This window comes from Chrysemys picta, chromosome 11, assembly GCF_011386835.1.
Source record: "Chrysemys picta bellii isolate R12L10 chromosome 11, ASM1138683v2, whole genome shotgun sequence".
NCBI classification, from domain to species: Eukaryota; Metazoa; Chordata; order Testudines; family Emydidae; genus Chrysemys; species Chrysemys picta.
This window is the reverse complement of record NC_088801.1, coordinates 12401071-12414781: the sequence shown is the minus strand read 5'-3', so window position 1 is coordinate 12414781 and position 13711 is coordinate 12401071. Positions and strand designations below refer to the sequence as shown.

At 41.7% G+C, this 13711-nt stretch overlaps 1 protein-coding gene across 2 annotated transcripts in view; it reads right to left on the bottom strand.

Moving 5' to 3' along the window:
• KALRN (kalirin RhoGEF kinase) overlaps positions 1–13711 on the bottom strand; it is a 721955-nt gene that overhangs the window by 248214 nt on the left and 460030 nt on the right. For both annotated transcript variants that reach the window (XM_065561521.1, XM_042843108.2), the window contains exons 12-13: positions 12965–13134; positions 9973–10147 (exon numbers count right to left, since the gene is read on the bottom strand). In XM_065561521.1, coding sequence (XP_065417593.1) covers positions 9973–10147; positions 12965–13134 — 345 coding nt within the window. The remainder of the gene's footprint in view (positions 1–9972; positions 10148–12964; positions 13135–13711) is intronic.

The window sequence follows — 13711 nt, the reverse complement described above, 5'->3', positions numbered from 1 at the left end:
TTGACTGTCAGGCTGCTAAAACATAGTCATTTGAAAATTTATAATGGAGTTAATCAGAGTACTGCCCAATTTCCCGTAGATGTGAATACATTCTTGTGCACCTGCATTGGGGAAACCACCTAAATGCACTTATGAATAATAGTTACAGAGGGGAATCAGAAATCCAATAATATGTCACATCTGATTTCTCTTACAAATTCCATATTTAGGATAGTGGAGATTCTGTTCTACTATGGAGAAAGTATCTCTCCATCTTGTAGCTGTCTATGCACAGTGTCGAATGCAGTGTTGTTGTAGGCATGTTGATCTCAGGATATTAGAGGGATACAGTGTGAGAGGTAATATCTCTTTGTGATGGGGTTCCTGGGGTGCAACCTTGACTGTGGGACTGCTAAGCCCTCTGTCCCACCAAGCTGGGGTGTCTCTCTCACTCTGTGGTGCTGTTGCCAAGGCACAAATGTCTAACAGGTCCTACACTTACACAGACATCCACAGGCAGGGACATCCCCAGCTCCCCAGCCTTGCACCCCAGAACTGTACCGTCTTGCCCTGGTCAGAAGCCCGATCACTGTAAGTTCATTACCCAGTCTGCCTCGATGTGGAGAGGAGACAAACTCGCCTTTGTAAATTGAGTTGAAATTTCCCAAGTACCCCAATCAAAACACACTGGTTTAGGTAAAATATAATATAGATAGATTTTAAGTGATTATAAGTAGTAAGTTTAGAGATCAAAGTTGGTTACAATTAAATTCACAAATTGAGTTCTATAAACTAAATAGGATTTGAATCAAGCAATGTCTCACTCTTAGAGATGATACAAACAGGTCACAGATCTTCAATACATAGGCTGGACCTGACTTCCAGCCCAGTACCACCCTCCCCCAGTTCAAAGTTTTTGTCCTCTAGACGTGTTTCCAGGTGTGGAGTTGTGGGAGTGGGGGGGGGGGGGGGGAAGTGAGGCCAAGTCATGATGTCACTTGACCTCTTTATAGTTTCTTACAGCTTGCTGGAAAGATATTTTGCTATGACAAGTTAGTCTCCATTGTATATGTGCTCTCTGTGAGATGGTGGTTGGGAGAATGGATTCCCTTCAATGGGCCATCAGTGCGTCTGGCTACTCCATTGTTGTACCTGAAAGGCTGATTGTGGGTGTTCTCAACCTCACAACAAATTTCAGTAACACACACATAACAAAACTTCATAACTTCACGTACAATGATAGCACATACAATCTCACTAGTCATTAGTGTTCAACAGATCAAGGCTGTTAAAATGATACCTCACAAGGCAAACTTTGTACAAAACATATCATAATTATATGACTGTGGTGAATATGGGGGTTTCAGGGTGCTGCTTTGAGGTACAGAGTGCCTTTGGAGACAAGCTTTTATTAGAGACAAGCTTTCAAGCTTACACAAAGCTCTTCCGAGCTCTGCGTAAGCTTGAAAGCTTGTCTTTCACCAACAGACACTGGTCCAATAAAATATATTACCTCCCCCACTTTGTCTCTAATATTCTTCCAGGGCAAGAAAAAAAATCTATGTAGGTCTCTCTCAGGGTTAATCTCTCAAATAAGATGGAATATGCTACACTGAACAGGGAAACAGTAGATGAGTGGGCAGGGTAGAGTCAAGGTGGGGAGTGAGGGAAGATCATATAGAGGCAATGAAGGAGCTGGGCAGAGCCTGGATGTGAAGACAGGGAGTACATGGAAAGAGGAGGTGGTGAAGGTCTAATAAGGCCAGTGTAGAGGGAGAGGAAGATTGCTTTAGTAGTTGGCTAGACTGAAGAGAGGCGGGTCAGGGAGGCTGGTAAGGAGGTGTTTACAGCAGTCCAGGGGAGACAGAACCATGGCATGACCCAGGGTTTTGGCAGTGGAAATGGAGAGCAAGCGGATCTCAGCTCCAGCACTCAGTTCACCAATAGAGTTTAGAGCATATCAGCAGAGCAGATCATAGAATGACATCTATTTAGTGGACCTAAGAGCAGAATGTTGCCTGCAGACTGATGTGGATGGGAAGAGCAGGAAGGGAGAATGAAGCTATCACTTTTATAAATCCTACATTTGCAGAAAGCTCCCCATTCCTGTCTCTCAGACAGCGAGACAGGCTTTAGTGTGGGATGGCTCTGAAGATATCACAATACATTCCCCATTTTTGATAATATGCAGAGATGCCACACTGGATGGGTTGATAGTGGGCCGCTGAGGTATATGAAGGATGTCATTGCAATGATTGTGCCCTGATGCTTTTGGATTCTGAATCCCAACAATATCCATAAGAAAACCTAAATATACCTCTAAAAGACACTGTATGAGAAACAGCTTGGAGCCTCACTTTCCAGCTGAAAACTTAAGGACATCCAATATGATACATGTGAAAAAATAAAAGATCTACATGTAGGAGTGGCTGGAATTTTTTTTAGGATGCCTATTATTTAATTCATATTTTATGAGCCAAGATCTCTGGAACCTGATTTTGAACAAAGAATCTTCGTATTTGATTAAATATACAGATCTAGCTGTACAAAGCCATAAAAATCCTGTATCTCTGAGCAGACAGCTAATTCACTTGAAAGACTCTGCTAATGTTATAAACTCGGAAAGCGACACTCACATGAGTTATAAATAACAGTGAAGTGAGTTACTGCCTGAGAGATTACTTTTGTTCCTTTCCAAATTCATGTTAAGCCAGAAGAGCCAAGAAGTGAAATAAAAGCTGCAAGATTTGACAGGAGGAAAAATAGAGCCAAAGAAATGGTAATGGTGGAAAACGGAATTCAGCATATAGCAGACTTTAGTGCTCCATGGGCCTTTCATAGGATAAGACAAGAATAAAGAACCAAATTCTGTCCTGTCCACAGTGGGCATCTGCTGTGAATCTCCAAGGGCAGAAACTGACCTTAAAAGAACATTGATTGCATGCGACTGTAAAATCCGCACAGAATGGATTCTGGGTGGCGCTGTGCAGACACCCACCAGGAAAGCGGGTGGCAGAATCACTGGGAAGAATCTGGCAGCTACTTTACAGGACCACCTGCAAAGTCTTGGAGAAGTTTCCCTGCAGAGAGAGTCCTATGGGATCAGTAGAGTGGTCAGAGGCATGTACTATCCCTGACCTGGCAATGGTGTCTATGCACACACACCTGTTCAGATTATTCCTGCTTTTAGTGGTAAATGGTTGTGGAAGGCCAAATCACAATTGGAGTTGCAGCTAGCAAGAGATGTTAAGAGTAACAAGAAGGGTTTCTACAGGTATGTTAGCAACAAGAAGGTGGTCAAGGAAAGTGTGGGCCCCTTACTAGATGGGGGAGGAAACCTAGTGACAGAGGATGTGGAAAAAGATAATGTACTCAATGTTTTTTTTTGCCTCTGTTTTCATAAATAAGGTCAGCTCCCAGACTACTGCACTGGGCAGCACAGTATGGGGAGGAGGTGACCAGCCCACTGTGGAGAAAGATGTGGTTCAGGACTATTTAGAAAAGCTGGACGAGCACAAGTCCATGGGGCTGGATGCACTGCATCCGAGGGTGCTAAATGCGTTGGTGGATGTGATTGCAGAGCCATTGGCCATTATCTTTGAAAATTCATGGCGAGGGGGGAGGTCCCAGATGACTGGAAAAAGGCTGATGTAGTGCCCATCTTTAAAAAAGGGAAGAAGGAGGATCCGGAGAACTACAGGCCAGTCCAGCCTCACCTTAGTCCCTGGAAAAATCATGGAGCAGGTCCTCAAGGAATCAATTTTGAAGCACTTAGAGGAGAGGAAAGTGATCAGGAACAGTCAGCATGGATTCACCAAGGGCAAGTCATGCCTAACTAACCTAACTGTCTTCTATGATGAGATCAATGGCTTTGTGGATGAGGGGAAAGCAGTGGACATGTTATTCCTTGACTTGACCAAAGCTTTTGATACTGTTTCCCAAAGTATTCTTGCCAGCAAGTTAAAGAAGTATGGGCTGGATGAATGGACTACAAGGTGGATAGAAAGCTGGCTAGATCATTGGGCTCAATGGGTAGTAAACAATGGCTCCATGTCTAGTTGGCAGCCGGTATCAAGCGGCGTGCCCAAGGTTCGGTCCTGGGGCCGGTTTTGTTCAATATCTTCTTTAATGATCTGGAGGATGGCATGGTTTGCACCCTCAGCAAGTTTGCAGATGACACTAAACTGGGAGGAGTAGTAGATATGCTGGAGGGTATGGATAGGATACAGAGGGACCTGGACAAATTAGAGGATTGGGCCAAAAGAAATCTGATGAGGTTCAACAAGGACAAGTGCAGAGTCCTACACTAAGGGTACATCTTCACTACCCGCCGTATCGGCAGGTAGCAATCGATTTAATCCGGGATCGATATATCGTATCTCGTTAAGACGCGATATATCGATCCCCGAACGCGCTCACCGTCGACTCCGGAAATCCACCAGAGCGAGCGGCGGTTGCGCAGTCGACTGGAGAGCCCTCGGCCATCGATCCCGCGCCGTCTGGACCCCAGGTAATTCGATCCAAGATACTTCGACTTCAGCTACGCTATTCGCATAGCTGAAGTTGCGTATCTTGGATCAATCCCCCCCACTAGTGTAGACCAGCCCTTAGGATGGAAGAATCCCATGCACTGCTACAGACTAGGGACCGAGTAGCTAGGCAGCAGTTCTGCAGAAAAGGACCTAGGGGTTACAGTGGATGAGAACCTGGATATGAGTCAACAGTGTGCCCTTGTTGCCAAGAAGGCTAACGGCATTTTGGGCTGTGTAAGTAGGAGCATAGCCAGCAGATTGAGGGACGTGATTGTTCCCCTCTATTCAGCACTGGTGAGGCGTCATCTGGAGTACTGTGTCCAGTTTTGGGCCCCACACTTCAAGAAGGATGTTGAAAAATTGGAAAGAGTCCAGCGGAGGGCAACAAAAATGATTAGGGGGCTGGAGCACATGTCTTATGAAGAGAGGCTGAGTGAACTGGGATTATTTAGTCTGCAGAAGAGAAGAATGAGGGGGGATCTGATAGCTGCTTTCAACTACCTGAAAGGGGGTTCCAAAGAGGATGGATCTAGACTGTTCTCAGTGGTACCAGATGACAGAACAAGGAGTAATGGTCTCAAATTGCAGTGGGGGAGGTTTAGTTTGGATATTAGGAAAAACTTTTTCTCTAGGAGGGTGGTGAAGCACTGGAATGGGTTACCTAGGTAGATGGTGGTATCTCCTTCCTTAGAGGTTTTTAAGGCCCGGCTTGACAAAGCCCTGGCTGGGATGATTTAGTTGGGGATTGGTCCTGCTTTGAGTAGGGGGTTGGACTAGATAACCTCCTGAGGTCCCTTCCAACCCTGTGATTCTATGATTCTAAGGGGAATAGGCAGAGTGACCAGGGCAGAGAATGTTTTTGAGGGACAGCACCTCACAACACTTTATTTGTAGCACAGTGTCATTCATTTCCATCACAGCTATAAGCCTTTTAATGACTGTTGCTAAAATATGGGACAAAGTACATTTTATAGATATTAGTTGGGGATAAAGTTAAGTGATATAACATATGCTTCATACATGTGAGCCCCTCAATTCAATACTCAGCACCTCCACTAGTGTCTCTCAACAAGGGTCAAATGGTTCTCTCTCTTTCAGCCTGACCTTCTGACAATAACATCCTTTTAATGTAACAGTTACAGTTTTCAGTAAGATTGTTTTCAACTCTTCGGTTTTTGCCTGTTTCTATTAACACCTATTTAGCTTCAAGGACTAATGAGCATTTTGGAGAAAGCCATTTCTGTTAAAGATTTCAACCCCACCACCACTTCCATCAAGGTGTGAGTGCTAACAACCTACATCTGCAGAGACTTCCAGATGGACCTCACACACAGCCAGGTATTCCTGATAGCCCTAAAAGTTAAAAGAAATAAGTAAGGGGGGAAAACATTTAAAAAACCCATTCAGGCAAAATCTTCCAGAAGTGAAAAAGGCACAAGCCCAAATGCAACAAAAAATCCTTTCCAGATCACTTTTAAAAGCCATTCTTAACTTATCCCATTTGCAGATTTATATCAAGGCACTCTAAAGAGAGGGTGACTTTAGTAGGTTATCTGCAAAGAACAATGGAGTAAGCTAAGCATGGAATTTTAGCTTTAACTGTGATCTTTGCTGCTTTGCTGCATTTTTATCCTATTTTCTTTTTAGATTTAATATAACCCTTATATATAATTATAGAAATGATATGCAATGATTCATATAAGAGCGCTAGAATTAATTAGTTACATTAATTAAATATTGCAGTATATTAACAAAAGGAATCAGAAATTCAGAAAGCCATGGCTCTGACTTCCTCATTGTTATTATATTATTATTAATTTACAGCAGCACCTGCCACCTGCTAGGTACTTTGCAAGCAATTAAGGCAGGGACAGTCCCTGCTCCAAAGAGCTCATAACCTAAGGATAGGCAGATAAGGACACAGAGATTAAGGGAAGGAGGGGCAACAGGCAATTTACATACAAATCAATACTACTCACTGTGAGCAGCACCACAGAAGAGGGACTTTAAGAGGGATTTAAATGTGGACAGGGTAGGGGCCTTGTGAATGAGCTCTGGGTGCTTGTATTATGCATAGGGGACAATGGGGAATAAGGCACGAAGATGTGAGAAGCTGAGAAAAATGTGGACAATGCTGGGAACATTGGTAGAGTGGAAGGGAGAGTAGGCAACATGGAGCTTGACAAGACAGGACAAGATGGGAGGGGCATGGAGCCGGATGCATCTACCAGAGTAAAAACTATAGGACAGTTTCTAGGAAAGACATTGGAATCTTATGCATGTCCATCAAATGCCTTGGTTTTGAAAGCACAACACAGACTTCAGGATGTGCTCACAAAAGTGCCTCTGCCATGCATCTTTTCTCCCTTACAGGCTTCACTCCTGTATCTTAAAGGACAAGGTGTGCTTAATTAGTCAGAATGGTGACAGTGCTTTCCAGCATGAGAGCACGGAGGAGATGTGATTGCAGGTGATGACAGAGGTAGCTGTGCTCTCTGGATGGACAGAAGGGGACTTAAACCAGCACAGAAGAAGGAAATATTGATCTGAGAATAACAGTGGTGTCCATTGTATCATCATGCTTTATTTATACAGCACAGCCTCTGCTCCTGTATTCAGTTTACACACACACGAGAACCTGGGCCATCATGGAAAACAATACAAATGTCTAATTTCCAGCTAAATCTCAAGCCAACCACCATCAATAAAAACATATTTTGCTTAAGGTATAATTTGTTGCTCTTAGTCTTCCAGCCTCTGTTGTCTTCTCTGCCACACTTAGAATAAACAAAGATCAAAAGCATTACAGGTTTCTTAATTATGATGATGGGAATATCTTTTTGGCTTCCCAAATTAAAAATAGGATAAAATAGCTCTGTTAATTCTGATAATGGTTCCCCTATTGACACACAGGCGTCTTTATTATAGTTTTGAGACAACTGACTGCAATCAAGTATCTGTTTAAGGATTATTCTTTTGTCAGCTGAATCAAATCAACAATTGCTTGAGATGTATAATATAAAGGTGACATTTAGCATACATTTCAAATTGCTTTTCATTTTATTGTCATTTAAGTTGTTTTCCTTGCTTGAAGACTAATCTTGGCAGCTATACTTATTTATAAGTTCCTATATTGATCTGGCTACAAACTCTTTCTGTTTTGTCATTGGTTATGAATCTTGTGTCATAGTTATACATTTTATTTAAAGAAAGAGATCTCTAACTAAAAGAATCTGCCTATCAGGTTCCCTATGCAAATAAGAAACATGCTCTCTGACTCTTGTAGTGTGAGTTCCAGTGTTCTTATAATAAACAATAGCAAATCACACATAAACAATAGCAAATCAACAGTGACAGAACCGATTTTCTTTCAAGCCCCTATTAGTCACTACAGCCTGATTCAGAAAGGTGAAAGTACATGTCAAACTTCAAGCACCTTGCTGAGTCAGGGCCCAGTAGATGTGGCTGTGTGCATCGAAGCAAATATCCACACAGGGATAAAGTAGACATGGTGGACCTGGACTCTACACCCAGTTCTGACCATGACCAGCTGTATGACCTTGGGCAAGTCATGTCACCGCTCTGTACCCCAGTTTCCCCATCTATAAAACAGGGATTAAGATACCTATCCACCTTGGAAAAGCACTTTGAGATCCTTGATTGAAAAGCACTGCATAAGGGCAAAGAGTTATCATTTGAATGAATTCTGAAATCTTCCCTCAAAGCTAGATTGCAGCATTTAGTCACTTGCTGAAGTTGGAAGCACAGTGAAGCCATACTGCCGCATGGAACATCTCTAATCTTCCTGCTGTGTACATAACCCAGGCTTGGGGTCTGCAATGAAACCCAGAAAGCTTCACGTGATTTGGAGTTCTTAATGAAAGGCTCATACAGCTCCACTATGAATATCCAGTGTATGTTGCATGCAGACATACCTATATAGTTTGTATTTATTTTGATTTCAGTCTAAAAAAATATGCTGCATTTACATACATGCATGTACACACACGCTCATGAAGAGTGGGAGTCATTAAATACTCAGCATTTGGCACTCTGCAGTACCACAATATCTTCTATTCTATGCATAGGAAGAGACCATGGTTATTCCATGTACCTAGAAGTTTGAGTTTTTAAGGCAGCCACTGCTTTTGTGCAAACATACCATGTGTGAATATATAAGAGTGTATATTAGGATATCCAAGTGTTTGTGTGTGAATGGTATGCAAAGAACTCTTTTAACGAGACTGTTCTAGTTACATTAATAGCAAAAACTGTAGAATAGCTTTCCCTACAAAATTTGACTATAACTGCAGTAACTGGAAACTTGGATCTGTACTGTATCTGTTGCATATTGCTATAGATCAATTCCTATCTAGGAATCTGCATTCACAGCTTTTCCATCTATTATAATTTAACACTATTTTTTGTCATAACTTAAAATAAACTGTCTCCTATGAAGTGTTATGTAGCATGCTAAAGTTTCCATTAACTATCAATATATTCCATCAGATCACCTATTGAATTACATACAACATCTCTGGGAATATCTCATCATAAAACACTTCAAAAAAGTGCCACATTAACAGATTTATCCACTGCCAAAGGTGTCTCTGAACAACCACAAGAAAGATACAGTAGCAAGTTGATACCTCATATGGGCTATATACACAACACTATGTTCCAGCATACATGAGACACAAATTAATTAAAATCTCATGCTTTAGTATCACATTCCATCTGATTTACAGGTAAATATTTATTCAGATTCATTAAAAATCTCTTTAAAATTACTCAGTCCAAGAAAACCTCATTTATTTAATGCACCGATAACGGGTTTTCCACCAATAGCATTTGATTTAAAAAAGAGTACAAGGTAGAGATATAAGACCTCTTTTTAAATTTACTTACAGGCACATAAAATTACATGATGAGCACTTTGGGGCTTCTTGTACAGTATTTCTCTCCCCCCCCCTTTATGCAAAACAACTGTTATGCCTGCAACCTGATTTCTAAGAGAACCCTTCATATGATGCTTAATATTTTGTTGCATTGAGGGGTTCAAAGCCACAAAATGCATCTACAGAGAAAAATCTCACCTGCAAAAGATCATGAACTTTTAGATTAGTAAAGATGGATGTATATAAGGGGCATATGTAAACCACTGTATGATGCATGCCAAAAAACTGGTCCAAAGCATTCAGACACTCTGAATACAGTTAGCTGGACAGACATGAACATGTCTTGTATTTTATCAGTATGTCACAAAGGCATATTACTGGTTTCTAAATTTCCAATTTAACAACTGATTTCTATTCACCTCCTAATTCCACCAGACATCTCAGTGTAATCAAAGTCTTCTGTGATTCCCTGGAACTGTGTATATCCTGTTAGAGTATTAGTCAGAGACACAGTCACCATCTCCACAGCGCTACCTTCCCAAAATCACCCAGACAGCTCTTACCTCAATGGTGTACTGTTCAAAAATCCGGAGCTGAAGGAAAATGTCTAGCTTAATTTTCCGCTCATGGAAGAGCTCTTCCATCTGTACCTGGGCCTCGTCAAGCTGCTGAAGGACAGATTCAATGTGGCTGATGGAGCTATTGTGTGGAGTCTTATTGTTGGATACCGCTGAGTCCCTGTGGCAAGGCAAGAGAATGGTTAAAGCTCAGCATTAACGCAAGAAAAGAGCAGGAATTAAACACTCAATTCTGTGCGCAGCTGAGAAGCGAGCCGAAGCACAAAGGGCTGGAGGAAGGTGTAGGCAATGCTCATTTCTTCGGCTTGTTGAAATCCTGTGTTTCCTGAACTCAACGCAAAGTCAAAACAATGAGCACATCCTTTCATATGTTGTGACATTTTGACCCTGATACACTAACAAGGAGTTGAAGGGGAGAGGAGGAGAGCAGAATGGCACATAAATCTGAACTGATCTCTTGAGGAATCTGACTGGCAATCCCATTTAATACTAGTCCAAATGACCCATTTCTTTCTACAATCAGCCTGTCTCAGAGGCATCATCCTCAAAGCTGCTACTAACACGCTGTAGATCTTTACAAGTTAAATTATGCCACCATTTGCATTGTTGCTAGTGAATTAAGAGAGTTGGACTTGCCAGTATTTTAGCCTAACAAGACTGGGATTCTTCTGATTTCCCTTGATTACTTAGTCAGAATGCAACATAACCTGGGAAAAATTCCAACACTAAGTATTTTAAAACACTAAAGACAGATTGTGACTTGCCCTTGTGTAGGTGCCCAGGGTGATGGGTAGGGGGCAAGGAATCTTCCCCTCACTGTACACTCCATGTGTCAGGGGTGTTCAGGAACTGCTTCTGCTATGCACCCCCGAGCACACATCATCCCAAAGGGGGCAGAGAGGAGAAAGGGCCATGGTACCACCCCCTAGTCTCCAGCTCAAGCAGTCAGGAGGAGCAGGTTGCACCATCTTAATGCCAGGACTCTGCCTTAATGCCACAATCTGGCCCTGAGACAGTTGTGTGTTATAAATATAGGGCAGAAACTATTTTCATTATTGTCAGTTTCCTCAATCCTGGCTGTCTCACGTTTAACACTAGGGATCTGGAGTCTGAAAGTTAGCTTGGGTTCTTTAATATATGTTTGTTCTGAGGGTTCTGTGGATAAATAAGCTTTTCAGGGCATTAAGGGTAAATTCTCCCCCTAGACATGCCAGTGTGGCTTCCTCTAACTTCAGTGAGAGCCATGTAGGCAGATCTGAAGACAGAATTGAGTGCCAAAGTTTTGGTGCTTAAGCTAAAACAAGTAAATTCAGAACAAAGTTATGTTTTGTTTTCCCCATAAATTACATAGTAGCAGCTGCATTACTTGAGACAGTTAAAATAAGACAGTTTGAAGCCCTATAAAATACACTGTCAGGAAAAATCCTGCACTGGTAGTGTAATAGGATGAACCAGCAGACATTTTCCATTCCTAGTCCCTATCAGTCTGTGATTCTGTCTTGAAAAAACAAACAAAAAAACCAAACACGTTGAAACATCAATTCCTGGGACTAAAGCAGTAAACTGGCACTTCTGTGCAAGCACTGCAACCTAACCATGATATTGGAAGGTGATTAAGAGTTTGCTCCTAGCCCTGTTTAATGGGTGGTGTGGAGCTGTACCTCCCCAGGAAAAGCTCCACAAAGAAACTATGACTTGAGCTCCTGTTTTGCACAGTTGCCTGGGGAAGCACTCTGAGTTAGCTTATTACCAAACACAGCGCATTTCCCCACACTCCTGGCCAGCTAGCTTGTAGTCCATGGAACCAAGATTCTGCCTTCTTCTGTCCTTCCTTACCCATCGGCTCACAGCAAGAAATATCAAGCAAGGAATCCCTGTTCTTCCCTCCTGGACTCAAAAGGCTCACCTGTGATCCAGGTAAGCCTTGTACAGTTGTACAGTGAGGCAGAGACATGTACACCCTATTTCCCCCCATGTAGCTGCATAAGGTTGAATCACAATCAAGCTCTATATAACCACATTATATATAGCAAAAGTTCTTGTGGTGGAATGTACATAGCTGCACATGGAGGAAGGGAGAGAGGTAGTTTGTATCTATAGACTCTGTATGGAAGACTCAAGAAGAATACTACTGTGAATAAGATTTTTGGCGTTTAGTTAATTCCCGTTAAACAAGTTATTTCTTCTATTTTAGTGATGATCATTTGGTTACATTCCTGGCAGGTATTGGAAGATTCTCCGCACTAGGATAACTCTCCCAATACAAAAATATAGGGCTTGATTCTAATCTCGGTCACACCAGGAAAAATCAGTAAGACACCACTGAAGTCAAAGTTAAACCAATGTAAATGAGAGCAGAACGTGACCCTTGGGGTGGAATTTCTTGATAAGATATATTCACACCGGATAGGAGCAAAGTTTAAGAAACTCATATTTACTGAGAGGAAAGAAACATTTTTTAAAGTCAGTCACTAGTGCATTCTAAATTGGGTAAAAAGAGCAGCTTTAATTTATAATACAAATGCCAATACAAGAACAGTCTGACAGCCTGAATAACTACATGTACTGCACACAATGAAATACTGTGGCCTGTTATACAACTATACAGGTTTTATTTACAGGCATACAGCTTCCATACAGCAAGAGTAATCACGTAACTCACTGGGCCTCAGCTCACAACCATTTAACAATCTTCCGTAAATATTCACTCAGAAATATTCACCTGAAAAACATTTAATCTACCAATCCATCAGATACAGCAACCCATGCTGATTCATAGACTATTCTTCTTAGTCTCTACAAATCACTCCTTGCAGTTTCAATAAAATACTATAAGAGCCTGAATCATCATCAAATATAAAAAGTAGTGAATAAATTCTCCTGTTAAATTGTAAATTACATTTCCCCCATTAAGTTGCACCTAACGCACAATGCTTCACCAGATTTCTTGACACCTCTCCCGAGGTAGGAAACATACCTGAGCTGTTGGATTAGATCTTCGCCTTCTTTAATGACATTGAGGGTAGCATCCAGGGTGGCTGTTTGCTGCTGCTGGAACTGCTTGATAAGCTCCTGAACCGCATCCACCGAGTCAGCACAGACATCCTCTAAGAGCTCCTTCTGCAGATCTTCCATCCATGTCCACAGCTGTGAAGGAGGGGAAAGAAATACAAATCAGAAAGAAACAGAGGTTGAGATTTAACCCTTTTATCCTTTAATCCCATTTTAGAAAGCATTAATCAAGACTCTACACACAAATGGTTTCAGATGCTAAATGATACCTAAACTTATGGTTTCAAAATCAAAAATCTGTACTGAGTTCTCAATTCTGGCAGATGGAATTTAATTTTAAACATCAAAGTAAAATACACATATCAGAATATTAAGCGCAGTATTTCTCAATTTAATTGGCATCTCAGTCTATTATATATCACTATAACCTTAAACTAACATACTGCTGCAACGAACTCTACATACAACAAATAAATTATAATCCCTTAAATTTGCAATGACCCAGTCCTATCAGGAGCTGAGTGTCCTCAACTGCCACTCACTTCCCTTGGAGTTAGGGTGACCAGACAACAAGTGTGAAAAATTGGGACGGGGGTGGGGGGTAATAGGAGCCTATATAAGAAAAAGACCCAAAAATTGGGACTGTCACTATAAAATCGGGACATCTGGTCACCCTACTTGGAGTTGAAGGTGTTCAGCATCTTGCAGGATC